This window comes from Heterodontus francisci, chromosome 22 (assembly GCF_036365525.1).
Source record: "Heterodontus francisci isolate sHetFra1 chromosome 22, sHetFra1.hap1, whole genome shotgun sequence".
Classification (NCBI taxonomy): domain Eukaryota; kingdom Metazoa; phylum Chordata; class Chondrichthyes; order Heterodontiformes; family Heterodontidae; genus Heterodontus; species Heterodontus francisci.
In genome coordinates, this window is record NC_090392.1 from 74,941,264 (window position 1) to 74,960,512 (window position 19,249).

Sequence of the window (19,249 nt, forward strand, 5' to 3'; positions counted from 1 at the left end):
GAGTTGGACTTGTCCCGCTTTTTGTGTACAGGACAAATCTGGGCAATTTTCCACATTGCCGGGTAGATGCCAGTGTTGTAGCTGTACTGGAACAGCTTGGCTAGTGGCGCGGCAAGTTCTAGAGCACAGGTCTTCAGTACTATTGCCGGAATGTTGTCAGGGCCCATAGCCTTTGCAGTATCCAGTGCCTTCAGTCTTCCTGTGACTTGTCATTGTCCTCCAAGTTTGTAGTTGCCTCAACGTTGGGTTGAGCAGGTCTAGACAAAATTGGCTCGCTGTGAAGACAAGTACAATGTTCAATTCATTTCTTTGGATGACAGTTGTATCGAAAAGGAATAATGCAGATGCCAATCAGATAGAGAATAATTTATATAGTTCAGATAGAGCAGAAGAATATTTTCATGTGCTTTCATGACTTTTTTTGCAAAAAAGTTAACATTGTGAACAATGCTTTTGTTATACTTTTACTAGATAGGTAAACTGATGGAAATCACTCAATAAGGCTTACCAAGCAATTAGGAATCTGGAAAATACTGGCTTTCTTATCTAGAAGTTAGAAATGTTTAGAAACAATGTAGTTCAGCCAGTCAAGCCTCTGATTTTTGTTTTGTCTCTTTACAATTTGGCTTCTTTGTAATCAAATTTCATCCTTGCCAACCTTGGAGGTATTTGATATATTCAAACAATACCAGGCACTCCATGCAATCTTAGCTTTGTAGACCTGATGTGTCATCATGATCTAAGCCTTTACCTTCCTGTGGTTGGGTGGGGGAGCACATTTTGTACAGAAAATTGTTTGACTAGAACAAATAACTCAACTTGTTAAAAAATGTGGTCATCTTTGAATTCTGGCATTTCTTTCTGTTTCCCATCTTCACATAGCTCAATTATTTTGTTTCCACTTGTTGAGGCAGCAAATTTGGATAATTTCACCTGACATCTGACTGCACAGTCCTGCGGTATGCCTGTCTATTGTGTCCAAGCATTTTTTGTCCTTGTTGACAGATTAGGTGTATATTATGAAGACTTGTGGACCTCATATAGGGGTTGAAATTAGCCTATGCCAGAAACGTGAAATGGGCTCTTAGTGAATTGACAGCTGATTTTTCACCACGCATGATCTTCCTTCCATGAAGTTCACAGAACAATAGTTCAAACTCTTTTTGGAGTTTACTCGTCTCACTTGGTTTGAAATTAAAAATCTTGACAATATTTTCCAAGTCAATTGAAAATAAAAACTGGCAGGGTGAAAAATCGGCTGCCACTTTGATATGAGCCCATTTGCGCCCTGCCGATGTGGACCAGTTTCGCCCTCATAATGTTTAAATCAATGCTGCTGTTAACTTAGATATATTTTTATTTATTTTATTTTGAGATACAGCACTGAAACAGGCCCTTCAGCCCACCGAGTCTGTGCCGACCAACAACCACCCATTTATACTAATCCTACATTAATCCCATATTCCCTACCACATCCCCACCATTCTCCTACCACCTACCTACACTAGGGACAATTTACAATGGCCAATTTACCTATCAACCTGCAAGTCTTTGGCTGTGGGAGGAAACTGGAGCACCCGGCGGAAACCCACGCAGTCACAGGGAGAACTTGCAAAGTCCGCACAGACAGTACCCAGAATCGAACCGGGTTGCTGGAGCTGTGAGGCTGCGGTACTAACCACTGTGCCACCCATTGTGGATACCATACAGCCCTCAGTGTTCTGATGCAGACAGCAGGACTAAGCATGCAGGCACTAAGAAATTCAAACAGGATAAACTAGCAAGTATGAAATATAGGCACAAATAAGACTGATTTGCCCAGGCTTTGAGCGCCAGATTTCCAGGTCTACAGTTTGAACACCTCTAGTCTAAAGTGTCTTAATAACTAATCGTCTGAAAATCAATTCCTTAATTCTTATATCAGTGCTGGTCTTGGTGATCTGACACTCAGCTTTATAATCCTGACTTGGATATGAATCATCAATATTTTCTATTTTCCCAATGTTTAGGTGAGTGGCGGTGTTAGAGACCTAAGGTGGTGCCATTGATCTAGTTCCATCTAGTTGATATATAATGGCTACAAATTCTTTACAAACTCTCGTGAATTTCATTAATGCCCTTTTACTGAAATCATGAAACATCACTGCCCTTTTCTGAAACTGCACCAAGCATTAAGGAAGTACCATACACTGTCAAAAAAATGCCTGAAGTAGAATACAATATCCCACAACCCAATGAATTGTATAAAATATGATTCCAGGGAATTAATTCACAGTATCAATATTAATCTCTAAAACTGTCAATGTTGCCTCTAACCTGCTTGAACTGCACTGTCAGTAGTTCTATTTCTTTCTGAATATTCTTCCCTTCATTCTGTTGAATCTTGCCAGGGTAGGATTTACAGGCATTGATGCCCTTCAGTACCTCACTCAAGTTTTAAAAAAAAATTAATTCTCAGGGTCTAGGCATCGCTGGCAGGGTCAGCATGTACTGTCCATTCACTTGAGAAGTGGGTGTGGAGCTGCCTCCTTGAACCACTGCAGTCCATGTGCTGAAGGTACTCAATTGACCATTCTTGAAATGGGCAGCTTGACATGAGTGTCAACAGGCTTTCTGACCTTGGAGGGTTTCATAGCCTCATTTAACACTCACACCACTCCTGTTTCCAGGAAGAATCCTTGGTTTAGGAATGGGAATTCGAGATGATATTTTCCCTTGCTAGAGGAGGGATACTGAGACAAATTGTAGTAGATCAACTGCTGATATCAAATTTTCACAAGTTTATGATGCTTTCAGCTTATCTTTATTCTACATATGAGAAAAGGGGCATGGCGAGATTTACATTTTTAACTTGACTTGGCAGGAGTTTGTGCGCAGTTTAGTTTGGCCTGTCGCGCATCTGGTTTGCTCACCTCTGGAGAGCCTTATGCCATTCCTATCTTCAGTACATCATTTCTAAGCAAGATTTAAACAAACACTGACCAGTCTTAGAGCTGTTGTGGTTGGACTACGTGAACACTGATTTCAGGGTTTTGAATCTGTTATTGAAAACACTGCCCCAGACAACCAGTCCATAATAATTCAAATAACAAATTTTTCCTAGGTCCAATACTAATACTAATTTCAGTAATTACATTCAAGGTATAACATAAACTCTTCATATCCTTATATTTCCGTGTTGGGCCACTATCTCATGTTGGCTTGTTGCTGGGCAGAGGTTCTTGATGCTCCAAGTTAGTGTTTTGAAGTGGACAAGAGGAAGGTGTCTTTAAGAATCTGATGTTTAGTCCATTGATCCACCAGATAGCAAAGTTCACTGACCCTAAACCAACCTTTGGCAGTCATGGAGTAGTAATTACATGGAAATTTCTAGCCATGCGGATGGACTTATTTTACATCATGGTGTTGACTCTGAGTGCTGAAGGACAGCTGACATCAGAGGTGAACAGGCACAAAGCCCCATAGTGTCCTCAATGAACAATTTTCTGTTTTCTCCATTCTTTTTCTAGTCCATAATGACACATGAGTTAGATACTGTTCGTTTTTAAAGGAGAGCGTACAAAGTTATCTCTGTACACTTTCAGGGTGGAGGTTAGAAGAAATGTGGCACAATTACATCCTTTGGGCATGTTCTTCAGCAGTGGAGGATTTTGATGAAAGCCTTTCTGAACTCCACATTGAAGGTAGTGTAAATGATTGGATTCACAGCACTATTGACATATCCCAGCCAGGTGACAGCACTGTACATTGCTGGAGAGATGTAGCATTTTGTGCAGTGCATATTGAGGATATGGGTGATGAAGAATGGCAACCAACATATAACGAAGACACCTAGAAACAAGAGAAGCAGATATTAGTATTCAACATTGAAGACAAAATACATTTGAAATCTGTTGACACCTTGGAGGAAACTGTTTGTTTATTTTCTAGACTCTTCTAATGAAGACAATTCTAATGCTCCGCTGGCCGGCCTCCCATTTTCTGCTCTCTGCTCATCCAAAACTCTTGTGCCCCTTTCCTAACACATTCTGTTTAACCATCACCGTACTGTTCACTGGCTTACATTATTTTCTGGTCTATTGATGCCTCAAATTTATATTTTTCATCCTTGTGTTCAAATTCCTCCATTGCCTCACGCCCTCCCTACTTCCATAACCTTCTCCTCTAACCCTCTCAGAACTCTTTGTTGCCTCTTGTGCATCCCCAATTTCCATCACACATTGGGAGCAATGCCCTCAGCATCTAGGTTTTAAGCCCTGGAATTTTCTCCTTAAACCTCTCCACCTTTCTCTTATCTTAAAGGCACTTCCTAAAACATACTTTTTTTCCTGATGTCTCCTTCTTTGTTTCAATATCAACTTATGTTTGATTACACTCCTGTGGAGTGCGTTGGGACGTTTTACTATGTTAAAGGTGCTATATAAATGAAAATTGTTGTTTAAAAAACATTTTGGCGATCAATGGTGTGAGATACTTTAAAACCCCTGGGTTAATTGCTGGTCCCTGTGCTGCTTGGAGCAGGAGGAATTTTGTGTGGAAAAGTGAGGATAGATGAATATTTGAGAGTTTTTCTGCCCTTTGAGGATCAGGCTGTATTTATACAGAACAGTCCCTCAGGAGATTAAATGAGCTGGGTAGAATCTTGATCAGATAGATTGTACATAGTTTATAGAGCAATAAACTGAATGACCTTTACTCATTCCATGAGTCTTTACTTCTATGAGTTTTATTGTGGGGCCACCATGCCATTGCCATAGCTTTTGATAGGCAGGGTCCCCGATGATATCATCAATGATCAGCCTTCAATTCTGGAAGGATTATACCGAGAGATATATGGCACATTTAGGACTGGGTACAATGCACATCATGAATGTGATTTATTTTATTAAAGGGGGAGGGGCGAATTGAATGTGCACGCCCTCCCCCATTCTAGTGCACCACCCTCCAGTTCACTTTGAGTTTTGACACCATTTTGTACATTCTGCAGCATTTTGGACATCAGTATATGTGTTTGCATCTATGTGTGTCTTTTGTATACAGAATGTTTATAAAGTCCTTGTGCACAAGAAGCATAATGGTGTGTGTAAACATAATTTATAAAGTTTTTTTCAATGCTAGCGTTGTTAATGTTGTTTAATGATGCTGAAAATGATTGAAAATGGTGACATTAGAGAAAAGGTTGGAAGATAGGATTGTTCGACGTATCACAAAAGAAGGCGGTTATGTTGAAGCCTGGAAATTTGAACTGTATTGTGGTAAAACTTTATTTTGTAGCACCAAGTATTTTGAGTATATTTAAAGGAATCAGTTTGAGCACATACTGAGGAGGGACAGGATATTGTAACAGGTATTGGAAGGATGGATAGAAGGAAAAAGATAAAGATGGAGGAAAAGAAGGATGCATTTGGACCTCCCGAAGGATGGGCGATTGTATGGAGAACTGAACAGAGATGCGCACGGAAGAAAGGTTTGGATAAGAGAGACTTGACCCAGTATCTGCCTTAGGGTAACCACTAATGATGATGCTGATGCTCAGTATACCCTCAATTACATGCTGCCAAAAAAGCAGGGAACACACTAGCCTTAAAATAAATGGTGAGTATATTCTCTGTACCTTAATATACCCTCACGACACACTTGACTGTACCATCATTCAAATAGGGAGGGATGTCTTCTATAAATAGTCCTGAATGTAGCCATGATGTATAAGAAGGAGGGCTTTGGTGATAATAATTCATCTTGCAGTGATGTTTGGTCAAAATGGAATGAAGCAAGTACTTCCTTAAGTTAGAGTTTCTGATTTTAAGTATGAAAACCTATCTTTTGTTCCAATGAATAAGTCTGCTTATTTGATCGTTTTGTAGGCAAGACCTAGAATTTTCTTTTTCTCTGAAAAGTATTATAGTTGTAATGATTTTGTACTTCTAAATATGTCAGAAACATGGACCAAATTGCGAGGCAGATGTGCAGCTTTTCACTTGTTGACAGAATATGAATCTTGTCATTCAATTTTTATTATGTGGCTGAATGAATGGAATCTCTTTAATGGTGAATAAAAGTTATTTATTTGATCACATCTGGCTGACACCTGAGTCTAATTGAAGTAGAGAGAGTCTGTGCAGAGAAAATAAGGACATAAATACAGAAGCACACTGCAGATTATCCATTTGAACTATTGCCATGTAATAGAAAGTTACAGTGCCAAATCTCTTGTTTGACAGTTAACCAGTTGATCTAAACATATAGCTTTTGCTACTTAAAGAAAAAGCCTTGCTTTGATTAAGACTTTACACATCCTTGGGATGTTTGAAAATGCTTCATGACCATTGAATTACTTTTAAAATGTAGTCCCTGCTGCTTTGTAAAAAGAGACAGCAGCCAATTTTACTCTCAGTAAGGTCTCGCAAACATCCAAGATTATGACCAGTTAATCTGTTTTGGTGATGTTGGCTGAGGGATAAATGTTGGCCAGGACACTGTGGAGATATCTCTCCATGCAGAGCTGCGGCTGCTAAGCCAAGCTAATATGTATAGAGAAGGCTGAGGGGTGACCTGATCGAGGTCTTTAAAACTATAAAGGAGTTTGATAAGGTTGACACAGAAGATTTTTTTAGGGTGGCCAAAACTGAGGGTCATAATTGTAAAATAGTCACTAATAAACCTAATAAGGAATTCAGGAGAAATTTCTTTACCTGTGAGTGATTAGAATGTGGAACTCTCTACCACAAGAAGTAATGAGGTGAATAGCATTGATGCATTTAAGGGGAAGCTAGATAAGCACATGAGGGAGAAAGGAATACAAGGATGTCCTGATCGAGTTAGATGAGGTACGGTGGGAGGAAGCTCGTGCAGTGTGGAGCATAAATGCTGGCATAGCCCAGTTGGGCTGAATAGCCTGTTACTGTACTGCCATTTCTATGTAATTTTGTTTTTCTTTCATGGGATGTGGGCATCGCTGGCAAGGCCATCCCTAATTGCCCTTGAACTGAGTGGCTTGCTAGGCCATTTCAGAGTCAACCACGTTGCTGTGGGTCTGGAGTCACATGTAGGCCAGACCAGGTAGGGACAGCAGATTTTCTTCCCTACCAGGTGGGATATTATGACAGTCAATGATAGTTTCATGGCATTGTTACTGAGACTAGTTTTCAGTTCCAGATTTTTCATCAATTGAATTTAAATTCCACCAGCTGCCGTGGTGGGATTTGAACCCGGGTCCCCAGGGCATTAGCATGGGTCTCTGGATTACTAGTGCAGTGACATTACCACTACACCACCGTCTCCAACTGTTCTTTCTATAACTGAGTTAGCTTGGAACTTTAAGATGATCCCTCTTTTTGGATTTCTTTCCTGGCTGTAAAAGTCATTTACTAATTTCCCTGTCAATTATTTTAACATTTCAATCAAATGACCCCTTAACCACCTCATCCCTAGCGAGTGATTCGAGCTGAGATCTATCTTTGAAGCAATATTGCTAGACCTATGTTACATTTTGTAAGAAGATAGTTTGGTCATGAGGGAACGGGACTATTTTTTTTCTCCAATTCTAAAGCTGTTAGCTTTAAGCTCTTGCGTATACAACAGGTGCTTGGTTTAAACTTTCCAAACTCATTCTGCATCAGACCCTTAATGAGGAGGGAGAGGTCACTGCGATCTGGTATTGGTGGTGGGAGTCCATAGTCATCCAACAAACGGTGTTGACCAGAAGGTGAGACATCTTGCCATTCCATTTAGAGGAGCAACAAGATACCAGTATAACAAATGATCAGCAAGGAATATGAGCGAACGCACTTGTGTCAACCCCTCCTTAAAGAAATGAGTGAAGCGAGGGCAGTACTAACCGAGGACAATGGCCAACATCTGAGTTGCCTTTTTCTCCTTTTGCTGGGACAGCTTCCTTTTGCTCAAGGTCTTGAGTGAAGTTCTTGTTTTGCCATTCGGCAACGATTGGATTTCAAAAGCTTTGGGTGCTTTGGTTATATCTTTGGGGTGTCCGTTCTTCTCACCTTTTATCGGGCTGCCCCCAGGTGATGGCAGACTAGAGCAGGCGCCTTGATTGGAGGGAGCAGGCACAGTCAGCTGGCGGTTGACCCCTGCCATTCTGAGCTTGGGCTTCTCCAGCGGTGGGCTGGCAGATGACATCATCTCCATCTCCATATCTTCTTGGTGGTTGACTGCTTCCTGAACCAGGATCAAATATCCCAAAACAAAACCAAATAAATATGCAATGTGCATGTTAGGCCACTGAAAATAAATGTCAGTACGAATGGACCCTGTGAGGACATTGAATAGCAAATCTACATCAAGATAACATGTCAGTTGTTTTTAAATCTTTATCATCTTTCAAAATTCTACAAATTCTGCAATGGTGCCTGCAGACTGGAAGGTTGCAAGTATAACCCCACTGTTTAAGAAAGGACGGAAAAAGAAAACGGGGAACTACAGACCTGTTAGCCTCACGTCAGTAGTTGGGAAAATACTAGAATCTATTATAAAGGATGTGATTACTAGATACTTAGAAAATAATGGTCTGATTGGGCAGAGTCAACATGGATTTATGAAGGGGAAATTATGTTTGACAAACTTGTTAAGAGTTTTTTGTGGATGTTACAAGCAGAGTGGATAAGGATGTCATGGAACTTTTTTGTTCTCCTCTGTTTAAATCAGCGTGCCTTTAAAACTAAGTTGGTGGGCACAGTGTGCCAGCTGCACCTGTTCCTAAGCCATTGCAGGAGAGAGAGAAGGTCACATGGTGTACTGTAACTTTTAACTGTGTGTAAAAACCAGCTAAAACCAATTTGAGCTGGAGACAAACGAAGCATGCTGTACACTGAAAAGAAGCTGTCTATTTCTCAGCAGAAAAAATCGGCATTGAGCTCAGACTGTGTTTGCCTATGGAGGAATAAACCCCTGAAAAAGAACAATTTGCATTGTTCTAAGCAGTAAATTTTGTTTTATTTCGAAACTCTAAGAAGTCTGCTACAGAAGTAACTCTCTCTATTACCCATTTGTTTGCTGGAATTCTCAGAAAAATTTTTCTCAAAAGACTGCCTATTTTAAAATCCAAGTGGACATATTGCTGTGCTTCTCACTGAAAGAACTGTGTGACGCCTGCTGCAGCTGAAATACTTTGCCTATTTTAAAAAACTGTTTTGGCGAATTTGCCTACAGACCTCGAGTGGCACCTGGCCACTCTACTCTGGGATACCTCATCAACCGGGAATATAACTTACCAGGACTTACAACCCAGCTACTTATTTTATTCCTAAGAAACACTTTTTTTTTGAAAAAAACGGTTACCATTGTTAGTTTTTGAATGTATGTGTGTATGCATGGGGAGGCTTAGATTAAGTAAGAAGTTATAAGGTCTTTAGACATGGGTTTATCTTAATAGTATTTAAGATTTAGTGATTTAATAAATAGTTAATTTGTTGTCTAAAGATACCTAGTTTGGTGTATTTTATTCTGGGGGTTTCTAGAGTGTTTAATTTGGCTGTTTTCCAGTTAGGTGGGAAAACTTTAATGATATGCTGCGACCTGTGGAGTGATGGGACTGAATTGACAGTGCATTGCTCCCGCCTCAGTTGTAACAAGGGGGAATCAGTGGATGTGGTGTATTTGGACTTTCAGAAGGTTTCTGCTAAAGTCTGCATAGGAAGTTACTAAGCAAAATTAAAGCACATAGGATTGGGAGTAATATACTAGCTTAGATTGAGAATTGGGTAACAGGCAGAAAATGGAGAATAGGAATAAATGGGTCATTCTCAGGTAGGCAGGCTGTGACCAGTGGGGTACCGCAAGGATCAGTGCTTGGGCCCCAGCTGTTCACAATCTATAGCAATGATTTGGATGTGGGGACCAATTGTAATATTTCCGAGTTTCTGTCCCAGAGGGTGGTGGAAGCTCAGTCACTAAATAAGTTCAAGATAGGGATCGATTGATTTCTAGTTGCTAATGACATCAAGGAGTATGGGGATAGTGCGGAAATATGACATTGAGTTAGATGTTCTAGAATGGCGAAGCCGGCTGGAAGGGCTGAATGGCCTACTCCTGCTCCTATGTTTCTTCTTTCCTTTCTAAATTAGGAACAAAAGGAGGTCATTCAATCCCTCAGTTCTGCTGTGCCATTAATTGGATCATGGCTGATCTGTACCTCAACCTTCTTTTTCCACCTTAGCTACAGATCCCTTGATATCTTCAACTAACACGAATCTATTGATCTCAGTCCTGAGAGCTCCGTGATCCAGCATTCACAGCCTGCTGGTGGAGAGATTTCCATATTCCCATTACATTTTGGTGAAAACGTGCTTTCTACTTTCCTTCCTAAATGGCCTAGCTTTATAAGTATATGTCCCCTCATTCTTGATTCGCCCACCAGAGAGTACACGAGCCGCAGAGTTAAAGGGACAGGCCACGTTAAACACGGCTCTGTGTTTGCAGCTAAAACATCACAAGCATGCTACAGTGGGCTGATCACTGAGCAACAACAGAGGAGATCAGCTAGTAAGGTGATAAACAACAGAGAAAAGGAAATCCTGGAGCACTGCTACAACAACGGGCAGTGGTTCAAATTTTCGAAAGGCAAATTTAAGACCAATTTCAGGAGCTTACTCTACACAAATAGTGATTAACACTTGGAAAGGAGTTTTAAGTATAAAAGTGGAGGCAAAAAGTCTCATTAAAGAGATGCTGGGCAACTGTAGCTTGTTTTGGATGGATGGATAAGCTCAACAAGATTGAATAGTGCTTCTTATCAGTATATCTTCATGTATTCCTGTGAGGGGGCTTTAATGTTAACCAATTAAACTGATCAAAAAAAATGTCTGAGTCACTTTTCAATAAGCAAATCTGTTTAACTTCCAATTCCTCCAGTATCACCACAGAGCTGCTGCCCAGTAAACAAGGACAGAATGTAATCTATTCAGCAGTGAGTTGTCCACAAAATATTCATGTTGCGGAAACTGAAAAAAATACTTCCACAGGGATGAGGGGTTTCAGTTATATGGAGAGATTGGAGAATCTGGGAGTGTTCTCGTTAGAGCAGAGAAGGTTAAGGTGATTTAATAGAGGTATTCAAAAATCATAATGCTTTTCATAGAGTAGATAGGGTGAAACCCAGAGGACACTGATTTTAAGATAGGGAGGGAGGCAGAAAGCTGGAAACTACAGGCCAGTTAGCTTAACATCTATCTTAGGGAAAATGTTAGAAGCTAGCATTAAAGACATTAGAAAAATTCAAGCTAATCAGGCAGAGTCAACATGGTTTTGTGAAAGGGAAATCATGTTTAACCAATTTATTGGAGTTCTTTGAAGAAGTAAAATGTGCTGTGGATAAATGGGAACTGGTGGATGTACTGTACGTAGATTTCCAGAAGGCGTTTGATAAGGTATTACATCAAAGGTTATTGTGGAAAATAAAAGCTCATGGTGTAGGGGGTAACATATTGGCATGAACGGAAGATTGGCGAGCTAACAGAAAACAGAGGGTAGACATAAATGGGTCATTTTCTAGTTGACAAGATGTAATGAGTGGTGTGCCCTCAACGTTTTACAATTTATATGAATGACTTGGATATAGGGACTGAAGATATGGTTGCTAAATTTGCCGATAACACAAAGATATACAGGAAAGTAAGTTGTGAAGAGGACATAAGGAGGCTACAAAGGGATATAGATAGGGTAAGTGAGTGGGCAAAGAGCTGGCAAATGGAGCATAATGTGGGAAAATGTGAAACTGCAAAGATTGCAGAGCTCTGAGATGCAGAGGGATCTGGATATCCTCGTGCATGAATCGCAAAAGGTTAGTATGCAGGTTCAGCAAGTAATTAGCAAAGTGAATAGAATGTTATCATTTATTCTGAGTGGAGTTGAGTACAAAAGTATGCTTCAGTTATACAGGGCATTGGTGATATCAGATCTGGAATACTGTGTACAGTACTGGTCTCCTTATTTAAGGAAGGATGTAAATGAGTTGTAAACAGTTCAGAGAAGGTTTACTAGACTGATACCTGGAATGGGCAGGTTGCCTTATGAAGAAAGGTTGGACAGTCTAGGACTTGTATCCGCTGGAGTTGAGAAGAGTAAGAGGCGTTTTGATTGAAACATATAAAATCCTGAGGGGTCTTGACAGGGTGGATGTGGAAAGGATATTTCCTCTTGTGGGAGAATCTAGAACTAGGGGTCACTATTTAAAAATAAGGGGTCGCCCATTTAAGACACAGATGAGGAGAAATTATTTCTCTGAGGGTCCTGAGTCTTTGGCACTCTCTTCCTCAAAAGGCGGTGGAAGCAGAGTCTTTAAGTATTTATAAGGCAGAAGTAGATAAATTCTTGATAAGCAAAGGGGTGAAAGGTTATCGGGCTGAAAGGTTATCGGGGGTAGGCGGGAATGTGGAGTCGAGGTTACAAGCAGATCAGCCATGATCTTATTGAATGGCAGACCAGGCTCGAGGGGCCGAGTGTCCTACTCCTGCTCCTAATTCCTATGTTCATATGTTCATATAATGGCAAAAGGACCAGAGGGGAGAAGAGGAGAAATTAGTTTCTGTGGCAAGTTATGACCAGAAATGCGCTGCCTGAAAAGGCAGTGAAAGCAGACTTAGTAGTAGCTTTCAAAAAGGAATTCGATAAATACTTGAAGGGGAAAATATTTCAGGGCTATAGGAAAACATCAGGGGAGTGGGTCTAATTGGATAGCTCTTTCAAAGAGTCAGCAGTGGCTGCCTTCTGCAGTGTATGATTCTCTCATCTACTTTTAGAGTGAATTACATTTAACAAAGAGTTCAAATACAGTATCACTTTTACATTGACTCTAGCTGTACAATGACACAACACTAGCAAGAAGTCCTGGGAGACCAAATTAGCTTTCATTGATCATGTGGAGAAAGATGGCTCAACCTGTGCTTGCCTGATACAATTTAATCAACAAGGAGTTGAGCTCGGCATGTGGGCCCAAATTAGCGCACACCTTTATGGTAACATTTGGGTGACCCACAGTCGTGCACACTTATAATTTTCCAATTGTATATCGCACTGGTCTGCGATTGGTAGCTGAACTATAACTGCAATAAGTCAACACGTTAATAGAATTATTAATACTCACCACTTTCTTTTTATTGACTGGGAAGCTCCCGTTTGATTTCACGATTACTGTGCACAGCTTTACATCCTCCGGGTGGGTACATTTATCCTAAATGTACAAATAGAATGTTTATTCCAGCAGTGAGAGAATTCTGAGGGTTTTTTTTCTCATTTTGTATATTCTCCTGCACATTTCACCACCTAATTTGTAAATTACTTTGATATCATAACACTGAAATACAAAATCCTCATTAAAGTGATGGAAAATTAGACTTATTTACTGAACTGCATTAAGGGCTCTCAACCTGGTTGGTGCACAACGAATTACTTTGGAGTGCAGCACAGTTGCCGAGGCAAATGAGACAGTGATTTTGTAAAAAGTAATAGACCACTAATAGAAATGAGGTGACTGACCAGATTATGTATTTTTGGTAAAGTTGGTTAGAGGAGGAGTTTTGCCAAAGGCACCAGGAGAATTCTCTGCTCTTCCCATAGTGCCATGAATTCATTTAACATACAATAGATCCATGTTGTTATGAACAAGGCGGAGGAAATGCACTTTTAATTCAGTCCCACTGCTCCACAGGTCACAGCATATCAAAAAATTTTCCCACCTACTGAAGAATAGCAAATTAGACACTATATTTGTTCTCCAGAATAAAACACACCAAACCAGGTTTTTTTAACCAACAACAACATTAACTATTTATCAGTAAGAAAATAAGAAGTCTTAACTACTAATGAGATAAATCTATATCTAAATGAAAAGCTCCTTAGTTCCTTAGCCCTCATGCACACACACATACATTTAAAAAAAACGGTTAACTGGGGAAAAAGGATTATGGTTTACAGCTGTTTCTGAGGAATAGAAGGAATAATAAAAATAAATCAGCTTGTCACGTTCTGGTAGGAAATCTTCAGTTGGGTGAGGTGCCCCAGAGTTGAATAGTCGGATGCCAGTCGCAGTCTCTCCAGGCGAGGTTGATGAACAGTCTTTGATGGGTAGGCATTCAAGGAAATCTGACTACAACAGGCGTCGCACAGGTCTTTCAGCAGGGGTGTAGCAACAGGTCTGCTCAGGACTCACAGCAGCAACACTGCTGTAGAAGCTTTGTTCAGGTTCCAGGATTTCCCAAAATGCAAGAGGCAACCGGAACCACACTGGATGCAGGAATTCTTCAGAGACAGGAGGCAATAGGAATCTGCCACCTTTCAAATGCAGGATTTTTTTTCAAGAGATGCAGGTTTCCTTGACAGAGACAGGTCTTTTTCTCTAGCCTTCAGGCAGGTCAGGTCAAAGTTTCAAATGCCTGCTCTTTGTCCAACTCGCTCTTTTTTAAAAGCCCAATGTGAAAGCAAAGAGCCTTCCTGAGCTGATCACGTGACCAGACAGAATGTCTCCCCTGTCATTCAAAGTGTTGCTGTTAGGAGGTGAAAACTCCTTGCTGTTTCCTTGAAACTGCTTACTTTTCCTATACATGTGTATACAAAGTCAACATCCAAACATTCCAGCTATTTGCAGGTGTCCAGGTCCACTGAAAACACTTTTTTCAGTTTTTAAAAACACACAGAATTCTAAGATTTTAGTACAAAAATAAAACCTCTTGTAATAATGGTAACATGGAGGCAGCACCTTCATTTAATATCCTGTTTAAATTACGTTACCTCCACCAATGTAGCAGTCCCTCAATAGCACACTGAAGTGCCAGACTTGGCCATGTGTCTAAATCTTTGGAAGGAGCTTGAACCCGGAACTGTCAATTTGATGCAAAATAAAATCGGACAAATATGCTATGTCACCTTGCCATGACAGTTTACCTTCAATGGTGCTCGAATTTCCGACTCAAACCTGCTGCTCCTCTTCGTGTTCACACGCTTCCTCCTTTTCCGCAGAACCACGTAAATCTGGACGTACACCAGCAGTGTGACAATGAAAGGGATGTAAAACGAGAAAATGGATGAGTAGACAACAAAGTCAGGATTGATAATGGTGCAGATGGCATCGTCCCTGATATCTGTAATTTAGAAATGATCAAAAGATTATTCACACTGTCACTGAATAGAAGTGTTGCATAATATTGCTCTAAGTTTGGCTTTGTGAAAAATGTAACATCAGACTCTACTGTTGCGAGGCATCCATTATATTCTAAGTCAGGACTCCTCTTGGCTTTGAACAACAGTGGCATCTACTCAGCATCTCCTGCTGTAAATAATTTCAGAAGCAATGTCTTGAATAACACAACTTTTGTTGATGATTTTAATAACAAAAAGACAAGAGGTTCAATTCCCCTCCATTTTCCCCCACTCCTCCCTTGAAAGACTTGCATTTATATAACATCTTTCATGATCTCAGGATGCCCATTGTGGTCCACAGCCAATGAAGTACTTTTTGTAGACTCCGTTGCATTGAGGGAAATGTGGCAGAACATTTGCACAAACAGTAATGCGATAATGATCAGATAATTGATTTCTTTTTTTGGTGTTGCTTGAGGGATAAATGGGATAAAATTGGCCAGGAGACCAGGGAGAACTCCCCTGCTCTTCTTTGAAATGGTGCCATAGGATATTTTACATCCACTTGAAAAGGCAGAGAGGGAGTTGGTTTAATGGCTCATCTGAAACATGGCACCTTTGACAGTGCAGCACTTCTTCAGCACCACACTGGGGTTTCAGCTTGGATTTTGTGCTCAGGTCTCAGAGATGAGCCATGGCAGACACTACAGTAGGATTTGGGGACTTGAAATTGGCATTGTACCACTTTGCAGCATGGTGAACTGATGCATCAGCATCTTGCACCTCAGGGTTTAATTTCAATTCACATTAAATTATTTTGCCCAATATTGGTCATTTCAATGGAGCCATTAGCCCATATAAAATAAATATTACAAAAGGGCTTTAGTAGCAGTCTTCTGTCAGAGATTTAAATGCTCAAAGAGAAAAGAAATTCAACTGATGGAGCCTTAAATAGCATGTGATATTCCAACCTCGTCATAAAAGGAGCAAACGAAATTATCCGACTAAAAGCAATTTTTTCTTGGAACTATAGATTTATTTGCTCCCTTCTAAGAAGCGTTTATTGCCCATCCCTAATGACCCTTGAGACACTGGTGGTGGGCTGCCTTCTTGAACCACTGCAGTTTGTATGGTGGAGGTCTTCCCATAGTGCTGTTAGTTGAGGAATTCTGGGATTTTGACCCAGCACCGATGATGGAACGGTGATGTATTTCCAAGCTGGGTTGGTTGAAGGTGATGGTGTTCCCATGGACCTTTATTCTTCGAGATGGTAGAGGGTGTGGGTTTGGGAAAGTGCTGTTGAAGAAGCCTTGGTGAGTTGCTGCAAAGCAGCTTGTAGATGGTACACACTGTAGACGTGGTGTGGGAGCGTACGTGATATGCATGCAGATGTGTGGGGGTGTGTGTGTAGATTTTATAACATCATAGAAATCACCATTTAGCCCATTGCACCAGTGCCAATGCTAGCTCTTACAGTTCAAATACTTTAAGATTCTTCAAATCAATCTTAGCTGCATCTTTTGAAGATGAACATCTAACTATAGACCGAGCAGAAAAAGAATAACACATAAAATAGGAAAATAATGACCTATTTTATTTTCAATTATAGCATGTTGCTACCTGAATCATTTAGTCCAAACAGCAATGGGCAGGATATGGCAAAGGACAAGGCCCAGACAATGGAAATCATAACTGTGACCCTTCGCTTGGAGCTGTACCGGGTATTATAAAGCATCGGCATGGCAACAGCAGTGTACCTGCACAATGAGACAGCATAAGGGGATTATTAAGGAAATGGCTAAATCATCATGAGCAAATCTTTTTATCCAGCTCCCTGCTCCAATTTGCTTGTGCACTTTTATTTCAAAACCTTTTAATTTTTAAATATTTGTATGGAATTCAAATTTGATAAAGCAGTCATCAAATACAAGTAATGTCATTCTTTACTTACAGACAGTTTTCTAGAATATGAGAGAGAGAGAGCGATGGACAGAGAGAAAATGAAAGATAGACACAAACACACATGCAGGTAGAGATTGAGGTACACAAACACACAAGAAAAAGAAAGAGAAAACACAGGCAGAGAGTCAGACATAAACAGGCTCATCGAGCGAAAGATACAGCCAGACAGATAGACAGACAGACATCGAAACATGCACAGCTTGACAAACAGATTGAAAGACATCTAGGGGTAAAATTTCACCTTCACCTCTTGGGCAGTAATCTGTCTGAACAGATAACCCATCTGTTAAGGAACCTGTCAGATTTAGTTGGAACAGAAGTAGACCATTCAACCCCTCAAGACTGTTTTACCAATCAGTTGTAGCATGGCTGACCTTTATCTCAATTCCATTTACCTGCTTTGGCTGAGTTGGGCAGAATACTCCTGCCCAACAAAAATCTATCAATCTCCGTTTTGAAATTTTCAATTGACCCTCCCTTCACCCCTCCCCTCCCCCTCCCCCTCTTCCTCCCCTCTCCCCTTCCTCCCTCCCCTCCCACTTCCCTCTCCCACTTAACCCCTCCTCTACCCCTTCTCCCTCCCCTTCCCCCTCTCCCTCCCCTTCCCTCTCTCCCTCTCTTTACACTCCCCATCCTCCCTTCCCCCTCCCCCTCTCCCCTCCTACCTTCACCTTACCCCTCCTCCCTTCCCCCTCCCCTCTCCTCCCTCTTCCCCTCCCCTCCCCTTCCCCATCCTTCCCTCTCCCCTCCCCTCCCCCTCCTTCCCCCTCCCCCTCCCCCTCCTTCCCCTCCCCCTCCTTCCCCCTCCCCCTCCCCTCTCCCCCTCCCTCTCCCCCTCCCTCTCCCCCTCCCTCTCCCCCTCCCTCTCCCCCTCCCTCTCCCCCTCCCTCTCCCCCTCCCCACCCTCTCCCCTTCCCCTCCCCCTTTTCCTCCGCACCTCCCCCTTTTCCTCCGCACCTCCCCCTTTTCCTCCGCACCTCCCCCTCTTCCTCCCTTCCCTTCCCCTCTTCCCCTTCCCCTCCTCTCCCCCCTTCCCCTCCCCTCCCCCGCCCCTCTTTATCTACCCTGTTGACTCCTTTAATCATTTTAAACATCTCAATTAGATCAGTGGGATGAAAATCAATCAGGTTCCAGTATGGACAGGTGACCTGCTCTGCCATATTATTGCCGAGATGGTGGAAGCAAACTTTACCCCCATCGATCCTAAAAGACACATTCTTATCATTTGGCAGTCACTGGTTATTTCAAGAATGATACGAGTCTCATGAACCATTGGTTCGAGTTATTGATCCATTTTCTTGCTCAATGAACTCTCTGAAGCTATACGTAAATTTAGAACTGCCATTTATCTAAAGGAAATGGTCTCCAGGTTCAGCTTCTGATGACCTTGTAAAATCTCCCAGTTTCTGAGCGACTCCGGGTCACATGTGCCTTTAAACCTGTGGGTGATGACAGTGTCTGGTCTGGTCTGGTTTGGTCCATTGGGCATTCTATTAACTCCAGTACAGCAGGGAAGGCAAGTGATTATTGTAATAAACCAAATGTTCAAAATGTAACAACATCTGCATGTTATTTTAAACCAATACAATGTGTACATCTGTAATACATTAAATTTGCTAAACATATCATGGCAGTTTGGGAATTTGAAATCAATTTTTAGAAATCTGGAAATAAAAAAGCTGGTATGATGTAAAGGTAATCATGAAGCTGTTGGATTGTTGCAAAAACCCAACTGATTCACCACTGTCCTTACCTAGTCAGCTCTTTACAAGATTCCAGTCCCACACCAATGTGGTTGATGCTTAAATGCCCTCTGAAGTGGCCTAGCAAACCACTCAGTTGTATCAAACCATTGCCAGCGGGGTTTAAGAGTACCACCTTCTCAGGCAACCAAGGATAGGCAGTAAATGCTGACCTTGCCAGTGACAGTGACATCTTGAGAATGGATGAAAGATATAAACCCCTATTTGTAAGTCACTGCGCAGCTACACCCATCTGCCACTAGACTGGGCTTATGTTGTTGGAAGCTGCAGATCCCAATCTTTATACCTACAATTCCGGAGTTGTATTGTAAATGCATACATTACCTGTCAATGCTAATGGCACAAAGGTTAAGGATACTTGCTGTGCACAGCATGACATCTAGCGTCACGAAAATATCACAATGGATCCTGCTGAATCTCCACTCCCCCACCAC

General features: G+C 41.3%; 1 protein-coding gene across 2 annotated transcripts in view; it reads right to left on the reverse strand.

The window, feature by feature from the left end:
* Positions 1-489: 489 nt before the first annotated feature.
* Positions 490-19,249, reverse strand: part of LOC137381450 (D(2) dopamine receptor B-like) — a 73,303-nt gene continuing 54,543 nt past the window's right edge. Inside the window, exons 3-8 of one of the 2 annotated variants that reach the window (XM_068054060.1) lie at positions 19,140-19,249; positions 16,711-16,847; positions 14,896-15,092; positions 13,100-13,186; positions 7,839-8,178; positions 490-3,831 (exon numbers count right to left, since the gene is read on the reverse strand). In XM_068054060.1, the coding sequence (XP_067910161.1) occupies positions 3,635-3,831; positions 7,839-8,178; positions 13,100-13,186; positions 14,896-15,092; positions 16,711-16,847; positions 19,140-19,249 (1,068 nt within the window). In that variant the 3' untranslated portion in view covers positions 490-3,634. The remainder of the gene's footprint in view (positions 3,832-7,838; positions 8,179-13,099; positions 13,187-14,895; positions 15,093-16,710; positions 16,848-19,139) is intronic. The other variant, XM_068054061.1, reaches the window with a different exon arrangement.